This window comes from Agelaius tricolor, unplaced genomic scaffold, assembly GCF_023055355.1.
Source record: "Agelaius tricolor isolate 1412-34295 unplaced genomic scaffold, bAgeTri1.0.p SCAF_7, whole genome shotgun sequence".
Classification (NCBI taxonomy): domain Eukaryota; kingdom Metazoa; phylum Chordata; class Aves; order Passeriformes; family Icteridae; genus Agelaius; species Agelaius tricolor.
In genome coordinates this window covers 20,393,074-20,417,190 of record NW_027269267.1, presented here as the reverse complement: position 1 = coordinate 20,417,190, position 24,117 = coordinate 20,393,074, and the positions used below count along the sequence as shown (strand labels likewise).

The window sequence follows — 24,117 nt, the reverse complement described above, 5'->3', positions numbered from 1 at the left end:
AACATGGTAGGAATTCATTAACAACTATGTTGCGATTGCTTTATGTCTTCAGAGAAATTTTCTAAACCAGGACTCCAGGGACAATAGCGCATCTGTTACCGGCTGAACAAGTTGGATCCTTGTAACACTAAACTTAGAGCTGGTAAAATATTGCAGAGCTGCAGAGAAGACAGAGGAGCAATTTTAAGTTTTTCAGCTCTAGCACATCTTGGACACAGGCCACCAGTGAAGAAGAGGCTTTATGCTGTCCTGAGCCCGTCTGCTTCAGGGGGTTTGCTCAGAGCTTTAGATGCAGAGGAACAAATTGTGCCTTATCTCTGTCTCTCAATACCCACTAATGCCATTCCAGCTGTCCTGCCTGGTGTTATTGGTGCCTATACAAAGGGATGAAACCATCCACCTAATGCCTCATACTGTGCGTAGACTTTTATGGTTTTATTGAGCTCTGTGAAGTTGGTGAGGCTCCAGAGAAGTGGAGCAGATACAAACATAGATAAGATGATCTCTTTGAAGAATAGGGGGTTGCTTGGCTTTGGTTGGTTGGTTGGTTGGTTGGTTGGTTGGCTTGTTTCTTGAGTTTGTTTCCTTTTTGTGTTTTGGTTTTGTTTGCTTTGCCTTTTTTGGGTGAACTTTTTTTCACCCTTTCTAGGGGGGAAATTATAGGTTCAGATCTCACCCTGCTAAAGATTGATTGTCAGAGTGGAATATGTAAGTGAAGCAACTAAAAGGCCTGTAAGAACCTGTTTTCTTTGGAAGATAAATATACTTCATGTATGACATTTGAGTACAGATATGTATTTAGTTAATTCTGACTAAAAAAAAGAAAATGAAAACAAATCTGGTGTTAAACAGAAACTTAAATGAGGTTCGGAATCTGGGTGTTCCTATTTTTTTGCCTTCATTTTCCACCTGTAAATATTTCTCTATCTCACAAAGGATCCAGAAAGACAAATGTTAAAGGTAATAAGTGATGTGTTCAAGGATAGTAGCAGTGGAGGCCATAGCAACACACCATAATTAAAACAGGACAGAAAGGAAAGTAAAGGAGGTTATCTGTATTGAGAATACCCCTTATCAGTGAAAAAGCTTTAAGTCAATTTACCATTATTGAAATTAATTTCTTCACTTGTTTGTTTGGTTTTATTTATTTTTGTTGGGGTTTTGTTTGGTTTTTTTGTTTAAATGTTTGCTCCTGTATGCTAGAAATGAATGTAATTAAGTTTATAAGAATTTCTAATGGAGGCCATACTCACTTCTACATGTTGACAGGTCTGAATGAGTTTTGCCAGAAGAGTTTCCAGTTCAGTGTTCCTCTTAATAAGGTTGGTGAGGTTGCTCTCCAAATTTTGCTGTAAAAATAAAAGAAAAAAATAACATTTCAAAGATTTTAATACTTTGGTGAATATTGGAAAAATCGAACTACACAGATATGAACATGAGATTTTCATATTGATATGTTCCATTACATGCTTGATTAGATTAGATGTTTTGTCTGTGCAACACAAGAGAGCAAAAAAGTTCAAGAAAAGAGTGAATTCTGGAAAATAGTTTTTCTAAGGACCTAATAATAATTAGATGAAGCAATTAGTTTTATTCAAGAGGAAAAAAATGAGTAGGAAGAAGACCAGAATAGGCAAGAACATTTCTACAAAATAAATATTTATTTTTAACTGAGAACATTTTTTTACTCCTTATTTCCTGCTTTCAATCTAACATCTGAATTTAAAACTCTGCTGCTAACTGAGGTCTCAGAACTGGTCAGCACTTTTTTCTTAGGATTTGAAATGCTGGGGAGATTTTGGTCTATTTAATTTTATTCCCTAGCTGAGCAGAATTATATTTTTTAATAAATAATTCAAAAGAAAAACATCCTTTCTATGGACAAGAATGAAATACCTGCTCACAAACTCTGCCTTCACTAACTGTCCTTAGGAGAGAACTTGTGGCACATTTCTGTGTTTATCAACTGATTATGGCTGCCATAAATATCTGCAGCTGTGCTGGAGCAAAGTCCTTTCCATCTCACAGATCTGAGGATGCATCCTGGCTCCCTGCAATTGCATGGGAGATTGAGATCTAACAACAAATGTTTCAGCCTCCCTTCTCCTCCCTGTGTCCACAGGAGGGGAACCCAAGCACAGGAGGGGCAGGTCTGTGACAGCTCTGACCCACTCCCTGGAGTTACAGAACAGGAATACCAGGAGTCCTCTGCTTTCCTCCTGACAAGGGCTGCAAGTGTCTCTGCACAACTTTCATTAATTTCAACCCTCCTCATCTTTTATTAATGACCTTCTTTTCTTCACACTACTACTTTCCCTCTAGTGTATCTATTCTATCATTTCAGTCCCTGCAGCTACCATTAACTTACCTGACTTGTATAATCCTCCCCCAACTCCCACCTCCATACCCACATTTAGAGAGTGTGTTTTCTGGTGTTGTTATTTCCTGCCTATTTCATGCTGTTTAAAACACCTTGTTCTTTTCCCTCCCTTCCTGCAGCCATGCAGCTTCCTTCCCATTTTTGCATGTGGCTACAAGCAAATGAAGATGGCGGTATTGAATTGCTGAATGACAAACACTTTAGCTTGTAACAGAGTTGATGCTGTAAGCACTGGAGAGGCAGTCAGTTCTGTTCCACTAAGGAAAACACAACATTTTGGTGGCTTTTATGTATATGACCCTTCCAAGAAGCATGATGGGTGCTTGAAGTACATAATTTTAGCATTTTCTTCCCAGCAGAGCCATGCATATTGTGTATGACAAGCTCTGGCTGTAAAAATACCTTCTACACTACATTTATTTCATAGCCCATTAAAACAAAGAGTAACAAGAACAGGCATTTTTACCATACTGTTTGTGCTGGATCTTACATTTCCATAAGCCACAATGTGAAAAATCTTAACTGCAAAGACATGTTGGCTGTGCTGTCAGATGTCCCTTTGTAGCTCATAGGCAAAGTCAAAATATCATATATAGTTACAATATCAGGTAACTTTTGCCTTCAATAAACAGTTCCTTAAGTTGATTCAAATTAGCAGATACGCTTGAAATTTTATTTCTATAACTTCTTAATCTTACACATTAATGTTTTATATATTTTAATATTTTACACTAAAATGTTTCAATGAAAATTGTGTATTCTTCATTGAGGTTATCTAATTTAAAATGTATTATTGAACATAAAAAATACTTGCAGTTGGTACCTATATATATATACTATGAAGAAAAAATGTATTCAAAATGGTTTTGGAACACTGCCATGATTTCAAATTACTGAAAGTTATTTCTTTTCAGATAAGACCATTAATGCAAGAAGAGTCAGTATTTTTCCCTGAAACAGAAATGTATTGACCCATAGATTATATATACATTATTATATTATAAATATTTCATATATATATATATATATATATATATATATATATATATATATGATGAAAAACAAAATCTTAGAATAAGTTTCCTATCCAGTGACTACAAATATAAACCCATATATTATTATGGCTTCACACAGGTCTCATGATATCTTCTGCATTTCCTGACCATGAAAATGGAAGAAAACTGTGAAACAAGTGAATTGCCTAAGAGAAACTAAAGTTAATCCATTCCCATGCTCTATCTCCTTGAACTGTGTAATTTTAAATATGGGAAACCTGGAATTCTGTTTCCATGCAATTTAGTATGCAAGAGATTGTTGTTCTTTTTTTTTAAGTCAAGAATAATTAGAATTTTGTTAAATTTTTGTTGAAGAACATCAGTTTTTATTAATGCTTTACCAGACGACAAGAACCTGGTGGCTGCTGTCTGAAATTAATGTCAATCTTTCCAGTTTCACTAGGGCAGTACTGAATGGCAGCTCTTAAAAAGTGGCCTGATTTGAAAGTCTTAGAGCTCATAAAACTTGATCAGTATGTTTACCCAGATTTCCTTTCAGCAGTATTGTCCTCTAGTACTTTCCCCTATTATTTTCTCAGACAGACCATGGAGCCACTTTAGCTACCATGTGATATTAAAATTGCAGAGTTTGAGCTCTGCCCTCTTTCTTTACTCCATGAAGGGTGACACAGAAAAGACCTGAATATTTAAATTTCAGAAACAGATGTTTGCTCAGAGACTTTCCAAAGTGTTGCAACCTCATTTCTCATCCACACCAGGAACTTCCCCAGTTGCATAAAACAACACTGCCAGATTTAGAGGTCCAGCCAACTTGGAAAATTAATTTAGTTGTTGTAGACCAGAATTCCTGGGAGAGTGAATTTTAGCCAGGTTTGAAGTCTAAGAAAGTGTGCTCTCACATTATGATGAGTACATGTGAAAGTGAGTAGCAGAGTAACCTGATTCCAAGTACCTTCCTTCTTCCCACCTAATCTTCTACTGCTGCTCTGTTGGGCACACCAAATTACAATTGTATTTTTGGTAATGTTCTAGGTAAATCACAGTTCCCTAAACATTTACACCTTCATTTTCTTATCTTTTTTTGTAAGTTGCTAATTTTCCTTGTTACCTGTTTATTAAAATCTGATCTTAGAAACTCTGGTATTGATTTTTTTTAAAGAAACACGAGAGTTGCTCTGCATTTCCTCTGTGGACAGGCTTCATGTATGTTAAGTCAGTAGATGCAAATTGTTCTCAAAAAGCAAAAGCAAGGCTGAATGCTTCCTGACTTACCAATGTAGATCCAGCCCAAGATCTTGACATTCCATTCATGCTTTGAAACTGTTTTTACAACAGTATAAAGTGAAAAGAATGCTTACTGTCCATTTAGCACGGTCTGACAATTATACAACATAAATATTCCTATAATCTTGGGATAAATCCAAGTAGATGAAGCCCCAGACATGTAATTGAAAAGGACAGTTAAGGATGATGTTTCATTTTGACTCTGTATGCCTATAAAATGATATGATCCAGGAACAGGAGTCTAAGTTGGAAAAATTAATGCCAAAACCTAGAGGAAGGCAACTCAGTATTGATCACATTTTTTAAGCCGCTGTCTAGCTCATGAACACGTTGCTGCTGAAGTCATGATCATGTTGCAGCAACGATTGCGTGAGGCTTGTGCCCTGATTAAAGTGGGAGGTCAGACTAGATGATCATAGTGGTCTCTTCTAGTCTTTAAATCTATCAGTCTATGAAAACCAAATGTGAACCCATGCCCTTTGCCAAATTAACAGTCTCACGCAAAGCATTGCTTGTCTAAAATAAGAAGGTAGCACAAACAGATAATCCTAAGCTACTATGAGTTGGAAATGCTGTCAAAATAAATTAATGTAAGCTTCTAAAGAAGAGAAATGCTGAGTCGTGTGCTCCTGCCTTACGTCATGGCAGACAAAATAAAAGCATTCCCAAAATCATCTTCTCAGAGACATTTTCCATAAAAAACTCTATTTTAAAAGCTAAAAAATAAAACAGAAAGCTATCAGGTACAATGATATTTTCAATTTTCTTTGAAGTAAAGCAACTTCACCATGACCAAAGCCTCAGCAAGCACTGACTGCAGTTTGCATTTCCTTTGATCCTAGTGTAGAACTGACCAGAGTAAAGCACATTCTGAGGCTATCTCCTGGTTCAAAGAAAACAACTTTGCATAGTGGAACTTAAGTTTAGTAATTACATAGGTTTCTTGAGAACCACTGCCCCCCTCCCATCATCTCTTTACAAACAGTCAATATGAAACAGTTTATACATTACCAGACTGGGTTAGTAAAGTGTGTAGCTTAAAGCCACACAGTTACACTGCTGTAGATGAGCAATAAAACATCACAAAGCACAAGTGTGATCACAATTCTAACTTAAGCCAGCAGGGAAAGCAGGGTGGTGTTGACATGGCAGATCAATCTTTAGTACTTGCAGGCTGGTTAGAGATCATAAATGTACTCCCTGTCACTAACACAGTCCAAGCAAACACATCTTCACTGAAATGTTTTCCTCCAAATTCAAAGGCATTGTGCTGCATGTGCTCCAGTTCTATTTTCACCTCGTCATAGTGACATACCCCATGAACTAGTCCTGTTGCCTCCAGGACTTGTGTCTAACCTATTAAAACAGTTGCCAATCAAATCCAGAATAACTGCCAGAATATCAAGTGTGGTTTTGAGCCAGGTTTGGTGTATATGTGAGCTTAATGCTTCATTTGGTGTTCTTTATTTAAATGGACATGCCAGGTGCACATGGAAAAACTTAAGCTAATTTTTATTCTATGTACTTGTTCTGAAACAGATGACTACTCTTCTGTAGCATTCATGTGATCAACTCTGTATTTCTCCAGCCAGGGAATAGTAACACTTTAATAGGAATGATTGACCTCAAGTCTCAAATGTGGAGAGCCTAACAACTGCACTCCACATTCCTATGTGTAAAGAAATAACAGCTATGATGTTGATGGACTCCTGGGAACTGGGATTTTTACCTCAAGTGATTATAGTATATCACAAGGAAAGACTCATGAGATACTGCACTGTTAATTAATTGTCCAGGACTATGTTTATTAAAAGTGCAATGAAAATATCTGCATGGGAAGCCATTATGACTCCAATAATGTTAACTAAGTTGAGTATTGAATATTTCCATATTTCATAGGAATGTCACAATTTTTCATTAATGTCAATTTAACATGGGACATTGTGGAAATTGAAGGAAATCCAAGCCCTTCAAATTCTTGACCACATAAAATCTTTATTAACTGAGAAAGCAATATTCTAGGGAGAACCTCCAATTACACTCTTGTGTCTCTGCAAAGCCATGCCCTCAAATATACCAGGGGTTCCTGTCATTTGTAAGTGCAGTTCTGGCCTTTTATTTAACTACACCAATCTGTCTTGTGAGTTGCTTTTCAGTCTTCCTCCACTGCTTCTTCTCTTTTGGAGAAAGAGAAATTTCATACCTGGGGCCTCGGAGGAAAAAGAACAGGACAAGAGCTATATACATAGCACCCTATAGCAAAAGTTTTCCATTGATGTGTACTATAAGTTTGGAAAAGAAACCATACATACACTTAAAAACTATTTGCCCATAGCAGAGACAATGTTTACCCAGAACACAGGTCAATGAAACTTTCACTGCATACTTATTTTCATAGTTATTTTTTTATTGTAACAGAAGGACATATAAAAATGAAGTGAAAATAGCATTTTCTCTTAAAGGCTTTCAAACTTGTTAAAGGAATTTTGTTCCAGTTTAGATAGTAACAAAACTGACTATAGGATAAACTGGGATTTTTTTTTCAATTAAGCTATTAGAAGATATACAAATGTTAACTTGGTTGGGATCTGAGGGGGTGTTTCAGTTCTTTTTTTAATGAGTCATTAGTCATTAATCAAAGAAGGACCAGAATAATAATCAGGAATCAAGGATCAAGAAGGAATAGATTTAGCATCTTACCACATTAAAAACTAAAACACAGTTTGGATTGATATGTGAGTTAACAAGATTTGCAAAAGTGTAAAAATATTTTTGAGGCCACAATATATTTGACCTTTTTTTCCTGCCTCAGTGCAGGAGTCAAACTGGAAGCTGAAGTGTTAAAAGAGCAAAACAAATACCAGACACCTGAATTTAATGCATGTCATTAAAGACTTATTGTGTCGAGCTAGAGGGCTTATAAACTCATTCTTTTCCCCATGGGCTAATCCAGTGCAATGAAGGGGGTTAAGGACAACTTGAACTATTGCACAGCTGTCCTGCAGCACCCTAGCTAAATGTACTTCCAGCCTCCCAGGACATGGAATGTATTTAAGACCAGGAGTTCAACACAAGCTCCTGCCCACAAGATGCATAATGTAATCCTGCTCAAGAAAGATCTGAGAAGTATTCATTCCAAAACCTGAAATTCTAAGTTTTCCACCTAACCAATGACAGGCATCTATACAAAAACAAAACAAAAATATTATCTAAAGAACCAAAATTTATGCAGTGTTATTAAAGTCTGGGTTTCTACAGATGTCTGCCTAAACATTTCTGAAAGTTATATTTATTTAAGAGGTTTTATTGTGGAAAAAAATCTGGGTTTAATCAGTCAATACATATGACTGCATTTTGCGGTTAAAAAATTCCATCTTATCTAAGCAGGTATGTGTAGAAACAATTCAGTATTATGCAAAGCTGGCAGGTTAGAAAGGGCAGCTGGATAGGTAAGAAATGGAGCAGGTCAATGTGGTGATTTGGTCTGCACTAGCTAACAGTGGTGGAGTTGTCACAAGCCTAATTCAGCTCCTTCTGCTGGCCTGTAATGAAGCTGACACTTGAGGCAGCTGCAGCCTTCTGCATTTGTTTCTCAGTATAGCAAACAGCACACTGAAGGATATTTATTGATTGCCCTCCTGAGGATATTAATTGTCCATCCAGAGAATGAAGCTGTGCGCCCATCTCCTGGCACAGCTAGAAGGTCTGGCACACCCAGGATTCACACTGGCCTTGTGGGCTTGTAACAGCTGGGCTAACACAGAACACCAGCAGCTCCTATTCAAGAAATGTGAGGGGCTGTCTGGGCAGCTCCACTGCAGGGGGCAAACAGGTGCATCAGTGAACACCACACACTCCCAGCTGTGTCCCCAGCAGCAGTAGGAGCCATACAGGCACCATTGGTGAACCCAAGGGAAGCCAGAGAACTGAGCCTCTTTGGGAAAATGCTGATCCCACTCTCCAATGTCATGGTGCATGAGGCAAGTGTCACTAAACCAGCTAAGCAGAAACCCCAATTCTGGCACAGGGTGAAGTATACTAATCAAAGCACCACTTACAATTGTGTTTTATAGGGGTTTATTTCTTGTGTTTATGAACCCTCTGAAATTTTGCCAAGAAGTACACCATGAGCTAGTTATGACCCTCTGGAGCACTCTGCTTTTTCCTCACTGAAGTCATTGAAAGCTCTGCCTTTTGCTTGCTGTGAATATACCATACACCATACCTCGCAGACAGCATACCATGAAAAAGTTGGCATCTGTTTAGTTTGGTGCTTCTTCTGTCACATGCTCAATACCTTGCTGCCCATGGTTAGAGCTTCCTCTAGACAGAAGTATAAATCTCTCTGTTTTCTTCTCCTCCTCTGCTCTATTGCCTATTCAGCAAACAAAAACCATCTACTAGATTGAGTAAATGCCCTGAAGGAAGTTTGGTGTGGGGAACTTGAGTTTTCAAGTTTAGAGATAAGTTCAACTTCTTTGAAAACATTCATCTAAAATACTTCCCAACCTGATAATATAATTTATCAGTATTTTTCTACAAAAAGCTTTTGACCAAGCACCAGGTCTCCCATTTAGGGGTTACTAAAATAATTATCTTGATGCCTTGGACTGGCTACCTAGAACAGAGCCAAACAGAGTTAGAGAATAAAAGAATAAAGTAGGTATTTATTGAACACCTACAATAGATACACCTTGGGCAGTGCAAAAGCCTCTCAGAGGTTACACCCAATATGGACAATGGTCACGAGTTTTTCAGGATTTTTTTTTCTTTTTTTCTTTTAACAGCGGCTTTGCTGTATCCTTGTAAAGAGACAAAATATTAAGAAGAATAAAAAGGATCGAACAATATATTTAAAGGTTTTTTAATTCTTTAAATGATGGAAAATACCTAGAAAGAATAAAAGCAAGCAGATCAGATTCCTTGATAGTACCAGTTTATATTATCCTTGCACCTGGAGCATTTATAATGTGTAAAATATTGGTTTCACAATAAATATTGTAAAACTGCCTCCTTTACTATTATTTTAGATGTAGTTCCCTGTAAGGAATATGATGTGCATTGGGTTGTCTGCAGTACATACACATTTAGGAAAAATACGCTGTCTAAAAGGGAAATGCCACATTTACAAGGGACAATATTGTTTGTTCAGAATTTGCCATTACTTTATTCTCTAACTCTGACTAGCCTCTATTCTAGGCAGCCAGTCCAAGGCATCAATCTCTGAATCAGATTTCAGGTACAGAGATGTTATTATATTTAAATCTTTGAGTTTATAATTTGTTATGTATAAAATCAGATGGCAACATTAAATACTCTTAGTAGAATTACATACTTAGGGACTTACTAAAAGAATATGATGGTGGTGAGCTGAATAGGGAGTATAAACTGAAAGGTGCAGATCATGACTTGGAAACAGATTTTGTTTCATATTTCTGTCCTAGTCAGGTGACATTTCTGTTCTGACCTGCCTAGTCTTTATTGCCAATACTTCCTCAGAGATCAACTTAAGATTTCAAATTCACTAACCACCACTACCACCACCAAAAAAACCAACCCACCCCAAACCTAAAAAAGACAAAAATTAAACCAAACACCAACAAACTTCTCAAGAGTTTTAGCTGAAAACCTAAAGTTCTGAGTATATTTTAAGTACTGATGGACTAGAAAAATAACCACGACAAATCCAGTAGTTACTTTTTCCCTTGCATTTTGCAACTGATAAATGAAAAAAACAAACCAAGAAGACACTCAGCAGGCAGAAGTATCATCCTCTCTCATTTAGTGTACAATGCTAAAGGCTTTTCCTTCCCTTACCTCATCAATGTATCCAGCTCCATTCCCAGACATCCTGATCTCCCTCACTACTCCTACTTCCAAAGCATGCTCATGATTTTGCTCCATTTTTTCTGGTCATGCTGCGACCTGTCCAGCTGCTGCTACAACACGCCCCTCACCTTCTGCTAGACTTTTTGAACCTGAGTTGAACTCAGTTTCTGGCTCTTGATTTGCTGGCAGAGTATGGTGCCAAGAGTTTCTGGGAGGAAGGTCTGAAAGTAATGTGGATGCTCAAGAAAGTCCTCAGGGGCTGAGGGATGCATGCTACAGACAGCAGAACAGCTGAAGAAATAACTCCTTCCCATGCTACGATACTATTATTCACTCCCTTATGGAGTGCACTTCCACAAAGAAATTAAATAATCAATTCAGTGATAAACCAACTATAATTTGAGAGGCCAGTAATGCAGGGACACATTATTTTTCAGCAGTCCTCAATAATGTATATGGAATGATTAAAAAACTGAACCAGCCATAAGCAAACATTCCATGTGGAAGCCACAGCTGACTTGCCTGTTCACTTAGCTCTGCAGATGATCACAGACGTGTTTCACTTTACTAATGTGAATTTATCAATTTGTATCAACTAATGAGTTGTTCATGCCAGTATGAGCAATTGCATGAGGATACTTCAAAGTAGTGAGTTTTGGCTCAAGTATGTTTTTAAGTACTCTTGTGTTTTTTTACTGTGCTCCTGTAATCACTTGCAGCATGCCTGACCATAAAATGTAACTCAAGCCAGTTCTACTCCATCAATAATTGAGATCCCATGACTATATACCGAACTTTTTTTGTCTATTTTTTATTTCTGATTACACACAGTTTGAAAAATAAAACAGAAATAAATTTTCTGTGAGTTAAGAATTAGTGATTGTGTTAGAATGTTTGTGACATCACCACAGAACTCTGGTTCCACAAGACATTTAAAAAATACATTAAAAATAAATCTTATGCAGTTGTTTGCAAGGTGATAGATCATATCATATAAAATCAAAGGATGTTTTTAGGGAAAAGAGTGCAAGTAGAAGCCTAGATATGTGCACCTGTAGGATTTCAAACTCACAAACACAGATCTGTTTCAATTTCTAAAACATTATTTTGTACTCTTCTGAGTTAGAACTTTACTTTCTTGACATTTCAGATTTTCACCTGAAAGGCAAAACACAAAGGAAAGGCCTGTGTGCTCTCTAAGAGAACTGGAACAATCAATAACAGCTCTGCTTCTAACAGGAAAAGACTTTGAACATTTTCCTAATGAAAGAAGGATGAGATTCTCTATTTATGGCCTTAATATTAAGCACAGAAATTTGCACCAGCAAATTTAGTAAATCTGTCTTTAGAAAAGAGAGCATTTAATCCTCAGAAAACAAAAGCAATTTATATGTGCATATATATACTATATTTCAATAAATGCTCAATTAAGAACAAAATACTTATGAATAATAGAGAATAAAACACCTGAATCCACAGTCCATTTTCTAGAAGAACAGCAAATGACAGGTATAGCCCCACCTTTCTTTAACATATTAAAAAATTCAGCTGAATTATCATAATTTTAAGGGGCCACCTTCCTGGTACCTCTTCTTCCTCCAAAATGCCAAATGCAAAAATGATGGTCCTCTAGAGGTGTGATCAATGTAGCAAATGCCAGATTCTGCACCTAGGACAGAGTAACCCAGGCTGTGTGTACAGACTGGGGAATGAGAAGCTGGAGAGCAACGCCATGAAAAGGGACCTGGGGGCCCTGGTCAATGACAAGTTGACCATGAGTCAGCAGTGCCCTGGCAGCCAGGAGAGCCAACCCTGTCCTGGGGGCATCAGGGACAGCATGGCCAGCTGGGCAAGGGAGGGGATTGTCCTGCTCTGGGGCAGCCTCACCTCCAGTGCTGGGGGCAGTTTTGGGTGCCACAATATCAAAAAGACATCAAGCTATAGGAGGCAGTCCAAAGGAGGACCATGAGGATGGTGAAGAACCTTGAGGGGGAGCTGTATGAGGAGCAGCTGAGGACACTTGGTCTGTTCAGCCTGGAGAAGAGGAGGCTGAGGGGAAAGCTCACTGTGGTCATGGACATCCTCATAAGGGGAAGCAGAGGGGCAGGTACCAATCTCAATGATTTACAATCTCTTCACTCTCATAACCAGTGACAGCACCCAAGGAAGCAGCATGAAGCTGGGTCAGGAGAGGTTTAGTTTGGATATCAGTAAAAGGTTTTTCACTCAGAGGGTGGTTGGGCCATGGAACAGGCTCCCCAAGGAAGTGATCACAGCACCAGGTTTGACAGAGATCAACAACTGTTTGAACCATGCTCTCTGGCACATACATGGTGGGATTGTTGGGGCATCCTGTGCAGGGCCAGAGTTGAACTCAATGACCATTTTGGGTCCCTTCCAACTCAGCATGTGCTATGATTTTATGACCTTTGAATGATTTACAAAGAATCTTAGAATGTTTCATCTTATCCACTCTAGCATACCTAAACTAAGGATGCAAAACTGAGCTAGTCTTACATGGCCTGCTGATCATCTTTACATCAGGTGGGATAACAGTAGTAAAACATACAAACAGCTTGCCTGAACCCTCCCATATAGCTTTGCTTATTTTTTTGTAAACATTGTAACCATAATATGACAGGCATTCAGGTAATGAAAAATAAACGACTTTCCATTTTGCTGAAAAGACTAGCAATTTAGAGAGAAGTGCAAATCCAATTATTCCTACAGAAAGAGGGAGATCTTAACATTTCATTTGATACATTTACATAATGTGACCAATTTATAACGACGACTTCCAGACAAATGATTCATTTGATTTATGACAGCCTTTGAAGTTTTGCCTACTATCAAGGCTCCCAAACTTTTTCTGCTGAAAACGTGAGTCAATGCTGATTATGTAAGTATGCTTTTCATGGCACTTTGGGAAGATATTAAAACTGTAAAGCACATGGAAGTCTCAACTTGAGGCCTTCAATTAATTCAGTTTGATTTTGATCTCAGACAAAGTTTTCTTTGGAGAAAAGATATGAACTTCATTTACCCAGTACTTTATTTCTGTATTTTCTACATCGATTTTTTCTGAGAGATTTGTGAGAAATACCTTCTCTTTAGCCATATAAAACATACACAAAAAAGCATACATCTGTATAGAGCATATATCTATGCTTTGTAAAGTGAAAAGAATGAGTAATGCAATGTGCAAGGGGTGTAGAGAGAGAACAGGTTATTCTCTGGTGTTTCTAAAGCACACGGTCATCAATAGCATTTTGAGGTCACACAATACTGATGGAGTGCTGAGCCTGATTTCACGTACAACAACTTTTTAAGTTCCTCATTTTTTCATTGACTGAAGTAAGATCTCTTCTCCCTGGATAAGTGAAGGCTCAAAGGGCCTCTAAGAATATCCCTATACTTCAAGGGTACCTACAAACAGACCATTTCTTCACAAGCAGCCACACAGGGGAGATAAGAAACAACAGGTGTAAGTTGCATTCAATGTAAAAAAGACATGTTTTACAGTGGAAACAATAATTTACTAAGATAGCCTCTCTAGGGACAAGGGAGAGTCCTCATTGCTGGAAGTCTTCAAGATGCAATTGGACAGATAGTCTGCATAGCCATCTAGGCTCCCTCTTACATGAAAGTTTGATCATCTTGGGAGGTCCCTTCCAAAGTGTGGTGCTCTACAATTGATGATTTATTAACCACTCTTATTAGGTAAGGAGCTGTATCTGTAACTGATTCATTCTTTTAGGTATGGCCCTGTGTGCATGGGCATGTGTGTACATAGGGATTTGTTTTAGCAAACCCTCCAGTGAAATCAACCTACTGGTTAGCTTGGCCTCTCATTCTAGCTTGTTGTCATGGCTGTATTTTGAGCTGATTTGCCCAGTCTGAAACTATTTCAATTATGCAACTATTCCCTGATTTTGAACACTACAGTGCCATTAACAAAGTGAGTTACATACAGGAGAGGAGAACTGACATCTCTCTAATTCCTACTGACCTGGTCCACACTTTTCTGTATCTCCAGATGCTTGGAAAACAAAGCCTGGCAAGACTTGCGAACCCTCAGAATGCCAGGCTTTCCCAGAGTGAGGGCTTTTGACTCCTTAGTTCTGCACATGAACTGGTTCACCCTGTGCATAAACACGCAAGTCTGTGAGATGGCCAAGAAATAATTGTGCAAATAGCTGAGGAGGGGCCAGGAGAGCCATGCCCTATATTGCCTTTGTAACTACGTCAAGAGAGGCTCTACTCTCTAAATTGCTGTTACACTCTGATAGGAAAAACAAGTTGGTTTTGGTAAGCCTTTCACTTTGTTGCAACTGTTCATGCAGGAGATAGGACATACATTTTGGAAATTACATATTCTAGAAAATATTATTGGATATTGAAATGACAGTTCCATTGACTTCCATTTTTTGTAGTTGTTTCTGCCAGAGTGGTTCCTATTGAATATATAAAACTAGCTTTTACTCATGATTTTTGTAATTAATAAGGAACTTATTTTACTTTATAACTCAGTATCTCTGTTTTCTTTTTCATTTCATAACAATGTATTTGTTCATGAAGTTAACAGCGATGCAAATCTTCCATAGTCTTTGTTTCCATAGTAACCACCTTATTTCAAGAGAAAGAACCAAATCACGTGCCAAGTACATGAAATGCTAAAATGCTTTAAATTACTCATTTAACTAATTTAAAAAAAAACTGATAAGACAAAACTTCTTAATAGAGATAGAGGCATAATAATGCTTACTTTGTTCTTTCTCTATATGAATTTCAATTACTTTTACAAGAGAAAAACATTCTGATCCTTATTTTATAGATTAGTCAATTTCCCTAAGATAAATGCCTTTAATCAAATATGCACTAAAGGCTATGCTAGTTCTCCTACTGAGTCAATGGGCTTTGAATGAGAGTCATCAGAAGCCAGTAAAGTCAAGAAGGCCCCTCCCACTATGGACACTAAATGCTGGTAAAGTTTTTGTTCAGAGAAGTAGTCTGGGTGCTCAAGATAATGATTATTACTTGTATGTTAGAGTGGTGTCAGCTATTTTCAAACAATCTAGACGTGGTTACTGAAGACAGCAAAAGCAAAGATTCTTAGGTTTGACATAACAGGTAGTTTGCCCTTGCCACGGTCTATTGACATGTGATCAAAATGAAAACTTACTGGATGAACGTTCTGAATTCAGACTTTTAAAACTAGCCCCTTAGAAACATGTTACAAAAAAAAAAAAAAAAAACCAACCAAAAAAACCAAAATGCAAAAAAAAACCCCAAAAAACCAAACCAAAACCAAAAAACCCTGCCTTGCTTCTGAATGTAATTTTGAAACTGAATGTAATTTTGAAACTGTCTAAAAAAAGAAGATTTCAATAGTTCTTGATGGGTTTGTCCAGACCTTTAAGGTTGTCCATTCTCATTATTAAATATGTGCTGTGGTATGTCTCCACTGTAAGACACTAGCTGCTGGGTGCTTTTCAAAGTAAATAGAAGTCTGCTTTGTTTCATCTTGCAGAGTCCCTAGAGGTAACCTCAGAAATGTCTTAGGTACAAATGAATTTTGTACATCTAAAATGCTTTTGAGGCTCAGGGTCAAACAACGAGCATGAAAATCAAATGTGAATGAAAGAAAGAAAAGGGAAATGAAAGAAAAGGGAATCACAATAAAAGCAGTGGATTTCAAAACTTGGTGAATTTCTTTAAGCAAACTCTGTATTTGGAAAAACAGCTGTTAACCCTGACAGCTGCAGAAAAGGCCCCATGGATCCTGTGGACAAGGAGCTGACCACGTGCTCTCACAGCAAAGGTAGCTGCTGATGCCTTGAAGGTGTTTAAATGATGAAGAGGTTGCACAAAGGAGCTGTGAGTTTCTATCCTTGAAGAGAGTTAAAATAGTCACTAGGCAACCTGCCCTCATTGTGAAAGGGGCTGCTGACTAGATAACTTCCAGAGGTCTCTTTCAAACTAAATTATTCTCTAATTCTGTAATTAAGACACTTATTTTTATAAATCATAAATATTACTGAAATTCTGAAAATCTATAGATAAATTAGTTGAGCCATAAATAATTCTTATATAAAGAACTTAATGAAATATATTTTTAGAAGCTAAGTTTATCATATATGATTTATAGCACAAGTGACAATGTTTTGTACATTTGACTGCACTATTCAAAGTATGTTCTAAACCATGAGTGAACAATATGGATACCTAGCTTTTCTATTACCCTCATTTAATCTATTCTTTGACTTTTTATTTCCTGCATGATATCAAGTTCCAGTGAATAAAATTATTTCTGGGTAGTATACAGCTACAGAAACATCACACCTTTTCTGCTTTGCCTGGAATCTTTGACAAAGAACAAGACTGTAATTTATTAAGGGAAATTTTCAGTTTTCAGTGCACTTGTGAAAGATAAACAAAACAGAACAGGAATTTCAAGGCCTCTTCAACCTTTCTACTTTCTACTTTTCTGATTTATTTTCTGTCATTCAGCATTGGTTGAGGAGTCTAACCAGGGGTGGAAGAACTGCCACACTTTTTTCAGGACTCAGTCTGCCAGCACATGCATCAGACAGTTGTGGTTCAGTGCTCCTGGGCTGAGCTAATGGGGATGAAAATTTCAAAGACCTTTAAATTAAAAACCCATTAATGGAGAGGACAGATTCAGACTTGCTTTTAACTGCTTTTAACATTTACTTGCTTGATATGAAAGCTGTAGGGCAAAAGGAAATAAGGCTTTAAAATGTGTATGGATTGCTTTATGTAGAAATACAAAAGAAATTAACATAATTTAGTCCTATACAGTGTTAGAAAACTGTAAAGACAGAACCACCTACATATATTACAATGCTTATGTAAAACTTATGCCTACTTCTCAGTTTTCCTTGAATAGCCTGGCTGCCCTGGTTTTCTCTCCCCCATTTAATTGTGCTTTTTTTTTTTTTTTTTTTCACAGTCAAAAATGGTACTTAGCTGAAGTGAAATCCTTAAATCTTTTGAGGGTATACAGTATGGGTCTCCTAATTAGGACATCCGGTGGAAACACTATTTTAAAAAAGACTGGAGAAAGGGGAAAGATATACTACATCATGCTTTGTACTGAAATAATGTCCCAATTAAATAAAAATACAAGCTAAAAATTACATGCTCTTCATTTTGCCCTAGAGGTTTAGCAAAAGGCTAAATGCATTTTCAGTTTAGTCCCCCAGTTTAAAAAAAATGGCGTGCTATTATGCATCAGAGCTGTAATTAGTCATTTTGATAATAACAATGGAGTTTATAATTTCACACCAGGCTGATCATCACTTGAAACCATTTATTTCAGCTCAGTACATCCCCTGTTAATTGGAATGTTTTGCTAGTGGTGTGTTCCCATTAAGATACATTCTTGTCGTTAGGGCCATTAGGTTTGACCTCTTCCCTTGAATCCAGCCCAGGAAACGGCCATCTGGAACCCATGCATATGGATAGCAGGAGTCAGATACACTAACAGCCATCGGCCTGTTCCCCTGTGAGTTATAGGTGAAATAAAAGAATTAGTATGCAAAATGTTGTAATCTCTCTTGCATGAGGTCAGATTCTGCAATTACTGTGGTCATACCTGGCCCTAGAATGCACAGAATTTATAGTGTCTGCCTGCAGCAAGTTTTGTATTAAAAAGTAGTTTTGCTATATACAAAGGGCTAAACCCAGGCATTAGTTGAATGTTAATAATCAGATAATTTTGAGAGATATAGCTCAGTTCATAGCTTATCCTCAACTATTTAGAACATATTTCAAACTTTTTAAAGCTATTACTCATATCAGCAGGGATTGCAGTTTCATCTATCATTATGTGTATTTGACGTTTCCCATTATTAGCTCTTTATTTCACATACTGCAATGTCAAACTTCAGTTATATCAGATTAAAGTTTCCAGTTGCAGTATTTCCTTGGCCTGATTTTATTTAATTTTCATTTTTATAGAAATGTCAGATAAAACCACCAGCTAATTTTACAAAAAAAGTTACAGAAAATATGTTGCCATCAGTGATAAAAAGTTGTGCTCTGCTGCTTCAGTGCTTTGAAATCTGGACTTTGGCAGGAGAAGTTTTTGTGCCAGGTGTATGCCTTTTTGCCTTTAACAGCCAGCCCTTCCAAATTCAAATAAGATCTGAAAAAAACTGTACATCACAATTTTGCAACTAAAAATTCTGAGGACTGCCAACACCAGCTGAGCTCCAGACTCCCAGCTGACCAGATAGGATGTGTACTATCATGGTACAGGTCAGGGCTACTCAAACTCGCCTACAATATCCTTGTAATGACTTCTCCCACCTGACGACCTAAGGCAGGGTTACATTCCCGATCTAAAAGCAGAATTTGTCTCTCCTTGCCCCCAGTTCCCCTCCCTGGAGAACACACTTGTTAATGCAGAGGAGTTCAACTGAAAATTAAAATGGAACGAACACTGTAAGATAGAAACAGAGAAAGGAGTATGATAAATAGATGGAATTAGGTAGACAAGCAATGGATAAAAAATGCTCCTGGTGAGGCTGGAGGAGGTGCTGGGAACAAATGGGGATGGATAACTGGAAAAGCAGAGTGAGCAAAGAGTCACTATGGAAAAGGGTCCTGAGACTGGGAGATGGGTGAGCTGGAAGCCTCTCTGGAAGTACAACCAGATGTGAGCCTCAAATGAGAAAGTAAAATAACAACATAGATACTGCAAATGATAACCCCAGGAACGAAAAAGGGGCAGAGATGGTGGAAAGAAGAAACAGCGGAAGAAGGACCAAGGAAAAGTCAGCATAGTGAGATGTGAATATACAAATGGGAATTACTGAGCTGGGTAAACAGCTGGGAAAATAAAGCCTTGCAGGGTAGAACCACTAGGGGAAGAGACCAGAGAGGGCAGAGTCCTGAGCAGAACAGTGGTCTGTGGGATGGCAGGGGCTTACCGAATATAGTTGAGCATCCATGGAGGTCCGAGCAGTCTGGGAACCAAAGGAAAAGGTTCAGAATAAATACAGATGTAGAAGCAGGAAAATACTAATCTGGGGACATGGATGCTGACCATGTACTGGAAAACTGGAAAAGGATCTGAGCAGGCAAGGAGTCTAAGACTGGGTGTCAGGAAAGAGGAAGACCAAGTCTAAGGAAGGAAAATGGGAGTTAGAAATTAGACTCTGACAGAGGAAAAAGCCTCTAGGTGAATAATTTAGCAGGACTTTGTATGGGTTTATTTTACACGGAAAATGTCTGCACCAGATAACTTTCTAATAAATCTCAAATGATCCCTATGATATCAGCTATATTTTCCCATTTAGTAAAACATTTCCATCTGCCAGCACATGTGTAATCATATATTACAACAGAATCACATAAATGAGACCAACAGAGACAACTGGTCTCTCACCAGAGAGTCTGGTTTTATTGTTTCTCACAAATCTTTTTTGCGGCCTTGGGAATATTTCTTACATGCAAAATGTGAGAAGTAAAAACCAGAAATGGTCCAATGGTTGTCTTTGGAATTGCTGCTCTTTTGTAGGCACTTAAAAAGGCAAACATCAAAGGATCCTTTACTCTTCTGAATTATCAACTTGTGATTTCTACATGAGTTTTGCCATTGATTTGATTTAGGTAGGATTGCACCCCTTCATTGTTTGTAAAGGAAACGGAAATAAAGCACTTGTTCTCCCAATCTAGCTTTTAATTAACAAAAGACTGCAATGTTAATGTTATTATTTGGGCTTTCATTTGCTAAGGATACCTCAGTGTAAGGATCAAGACTTTGATCTCTTTAGTAGGTTTTTTCCTTTTCTTTTCTGACATTACCAATCAAAGAAGGCAAAGTGGTTTCATTTCCCATATACAATCATGTAAAAAATGTGTTTTCTCACTTTTATGCTTTAACCCCAGCTGTTGTCTGAGTACCAGCAGCCAGGTTGGACAGGAGCTCAAGGATCATGTGGTCCAAACTTTCCTGGCAAAAGCACAGTCCAGGCAAGATGGTCCAGCACCCTGACCTGCAGAATCCTAAACTGCCCAGCACTGGGGAGTCCAACACCACTTCCCTGAGGAGATTATTCCAATTGCTGATTGTGAAAAATTTTCCTTTCATGTCTAATCAGAATCTCCCCAGTAGTATCTTGTTCCCATTACCCCTCATTTTTCCATTGGACTGCTTGTAAAAAGAAGTCTCTATCCTCTTTGTAGTCACCTTTTAAATACTGAAACATGATGATAAAGTCTGCCTTAAGCCTTCTTTTCACAAGGCTACACAAACCCACTTAGCTGGAGTGCAATCCTTAACTCTTTTGAAGATATACAGTATGGGTCTCCTGATTAGCACATCCAATAGAAAATAAGTTTTAAAAAAGACTGGAGAAAGAGTAAAGAAAGTTCTTGTTTTAGACTAAGCACTACTTAGCAACAACAAGCCATCAGCATGTTATCAACATCATTCTCACACTAAACCCAAAATGTAGCACTGTACCAGCCTGACTCTGCCAGCTGGCTTTAGAGATATTTTAGTATTTAACACTTGTCATATGTATAAAGGTGAAATGTTCTCCTTCAATACTTTTATTCAGTGCTAGCCATTTCTCTTACCCTGCTAGATATTGCTGGTTGTTCAAGGAATAAGGCATTGTCTAGAAGAAAAACTGTTTTTGAAAACAAAATTCATATGCCTGGCTTAACCCACACAGAGAAATCTCAGTAAATCCCAATTCTATTGTGAAAAAAATACTTAGCATAGCAAGATTTACCCCTTTATTAAAAGATTCTGAAAATGACACAGTGCACATGGCACAGTGAGCATGCTTTTAAAAGCAACAGGTTTACTATGTTACTTTCTTACTAGTCTTAAGGAAGAAACATTCCTGACTGGCAACATCCAGAAATGAAAAGAAGAAGAAATCATTATGAGAGCTGCATTATTTTAAGCACAGATTGGTAGGAAAAAGCCCCTACAGTTTTTCATGTAAGTTATTTCTTGACTTTTATTCCCATGAGTGATGTTTATTCTATGGCCTTTGCCACTTCACATCACTGAGTATTTCAGTTTTTTCATCTATAAAAGAACAAGAAATATTGGCTTAATTGTCTTTCATGAGAAAATACAAATCTGGCCTCAGGGCAGTACCCAGAAGCCTTCCACAGCCACCCTTCTTGTACTGGGACTTGGTGGTTCTCATGGGGTGGGAGCAGGCACTACAAATGTCCTGGCCACCTTTACCTGTTAATTCTCCCCATTGAATGGGGACATACATACAAATAATACAAACAACACTGAATATGAGGAGTCCTGTAGTCTCTAATATGATACTGTCACTTTCTGGCTGCAATTACAAGGCCAGTTTAAGAAATATAGGTTTGCCACCCCCACTATTCTAATCCTACTGGATTACCACTCTGTGCAGCTACACTGTAAGACAATGTGGCTTAAATCTCTGGAAAAAAGTAGAGAATGAGAATTTTCCTTTAAACATGTATAACAGATCTAGTTTGCAACATCTCCACAGACACTTGTAGCAGAAAAACTGAGGAGCTGGTGAGCTGTGACAGAGCAAGAAGAGCAAGGTGCTGAAGGGTCAGAAGTTGCAAGGCAGTCTCCAGGCCAAGGGCAGCATCTTGTGGATTCACTACAAGGTAATCCTGACTCACTAAATCCCTTTAGCACTTTAAAATACGCTCACATAGATCACTATTTTAACTGATGTTGTGATATTAAAAGGAGAGAAATTTACTAACAAAAAATGGAAACCCAGCACCTTATACTACATGTGATGATAAAAAAAAAAGGGAGGGAAGAGAGCAACTGTACAACTGTTGCCAGTGTTCAGGAAATCTCATGCTGAGGTGTGTGATCATATCTCTTTGGTCAAACCTTATTCAACGTGCAAAACAGCCAGTCAACTGCAGATGTAAATTAATGTTACTTACTCATTACATCTGATAATTTAGGGATGTTCTATTTACTTATTTTGAACTGGCATGATGACTTCTGCTGTGAATCTCTTTCTTCCCTTCTATTTTAAAGTTACATATGTGGTCAAAAGGTTAGCTTTACTTCAAATTACAAAATATACTCTCATTTACTGAAACCACTGATCTGACATGACAACTGGGATGTATTCATTACGGGATGGGTACATACTTGTGTTCAGGAAACTGAATTATAAATGCAGGTTTCCTTACCTGGCCTGCCATGGCACTACAGAGTGATACTGCCACAGCTCCTGAATTCTCAGCAAGTTCTGGACTCCAGGGTGGGGTTAGTTCCTTGGTGAGAAAGAAATTAATTGATACAGATAGAGTTTATGGCATCCTTGCATCTTTTATTTAAGGTAGATGCAATTCTAAAGAGAGGAATTAGATAGCTAAGTCAGTGTGTGGTATGTGACTCAGAGACTGGTTCTGAAATTCCAGAAAAGACTCCCTCAATATAAAAATCTACATTGTTTTTCAGAGTAGAGGAAGGACTCTGTTTAAGCTCATTTCTCCAGACAGAGAAAAACTCTTAGCTTTATCTGCCATACTTTTTTTCCCCTTCTTTTTTGGCAGCTAGTGACTTAATTTCAAAAGTTATTAAAATAACTTCAGAATATGCCATTGTTAAAAGGGTCATTCTTGCTCTCACCCTTTCATCAGCACTACAGCATGTGGGGCATATAGCCAAGTACATCAAAATATTAATCTTACTGAAAGCAAATCCTTCTCCAAGGTGCGTGACTGCAGCAGCCAGCACCAGTGAGGAGGTGGATAACAAGCTATCATGAAGCAAGTAGTGAAACAGAACCACCTTTCCTATTAATGAGGTCTCAAATTACCTGAAATTATTCACAAAACTTCTCCAAATGACAATTTCCTCAGAAGTTTCTAGAGCCTACACTATTTTCTTTAGGCTTATGACTGTTGAAAGTCTTGCAGCCCCTCTGAAAACTAAGCAACTTTTACTCAGAAATGTTAATGTTTAGTTTTTCCAGATGCCTTGGTTTCAAAGGACACATTTCCAAGGCATGGATTAAACAACCAAAACCCAAACAAAAAAAACCCCATAAACTAAAAGTCCATTGGAAAAAGTAAAGGTTAAGTTAAATTTCAGGTACTTAAAATTATTTTATTTGCATGATATTATTTTTCTGGATAAGCAAACTACAGCTGTAGTATGATGAGTATCCTCAGAACACCTGTCTCTTGAAGTACTGGGTCATTCAGAAAAATTCAGAAACTACAGAAATACTTTAAACAGCTGCTCCCTGGGTAAAAATGTTCCAACTTTGTAGAGTTGTACTGGTGAAAGAGGAAAGAGGAGGGAGTGAAAAAGTAGGTTTTTTAGCATTCTTGAGGGAGATAATATAGTGGATAATGAAGAAAACACTTGCTTCCTACAGGGTTTCATTTAAATTCAACCTTCTTTCTAACTTTGACCTGACTGCTTATAATACCTCCATGCAGCTATCTTCCACATCTGCAATAGTTGCAAATTGAATATCTAACTTTAAATAAACAGAGACAGAAGTCTCATATATGCTTAAGTCCTACAAATTTCATTCAAATTTCTTGCTGAATGGGCAAGTGAGAGCCCTGTTACTGATCCTGTAG

The 24,117-nt window shown here is 37.7% G+C and overlaps 1 protein-coding gene across 4 annotated transcripts in view; it reads right to left on the bottom strand.

Annotated features, from left to right (window-relative positions):
• MID1 (midline 1) overlaps positions 1-24,117 on the bottom strand; it is a 181,559-nt gene that overhangs the window by 50,188 nt on the left and 107,254 nt on the right. For all 4 annotated transcript variants that reach the window (XM_071430552.1, XM_071430551.1, XM_071430555.1 and 1 more), the window contains exon 3: positions 1,254-1,349. In XM_071430552.1, coding sequence (XP_071286653.1) covers positions 1,254-1,349 — 96 coding nt within the window. The remainder of the gene's footprint in view (positions 1-1,253; positions 1,350-24,117) is intronic.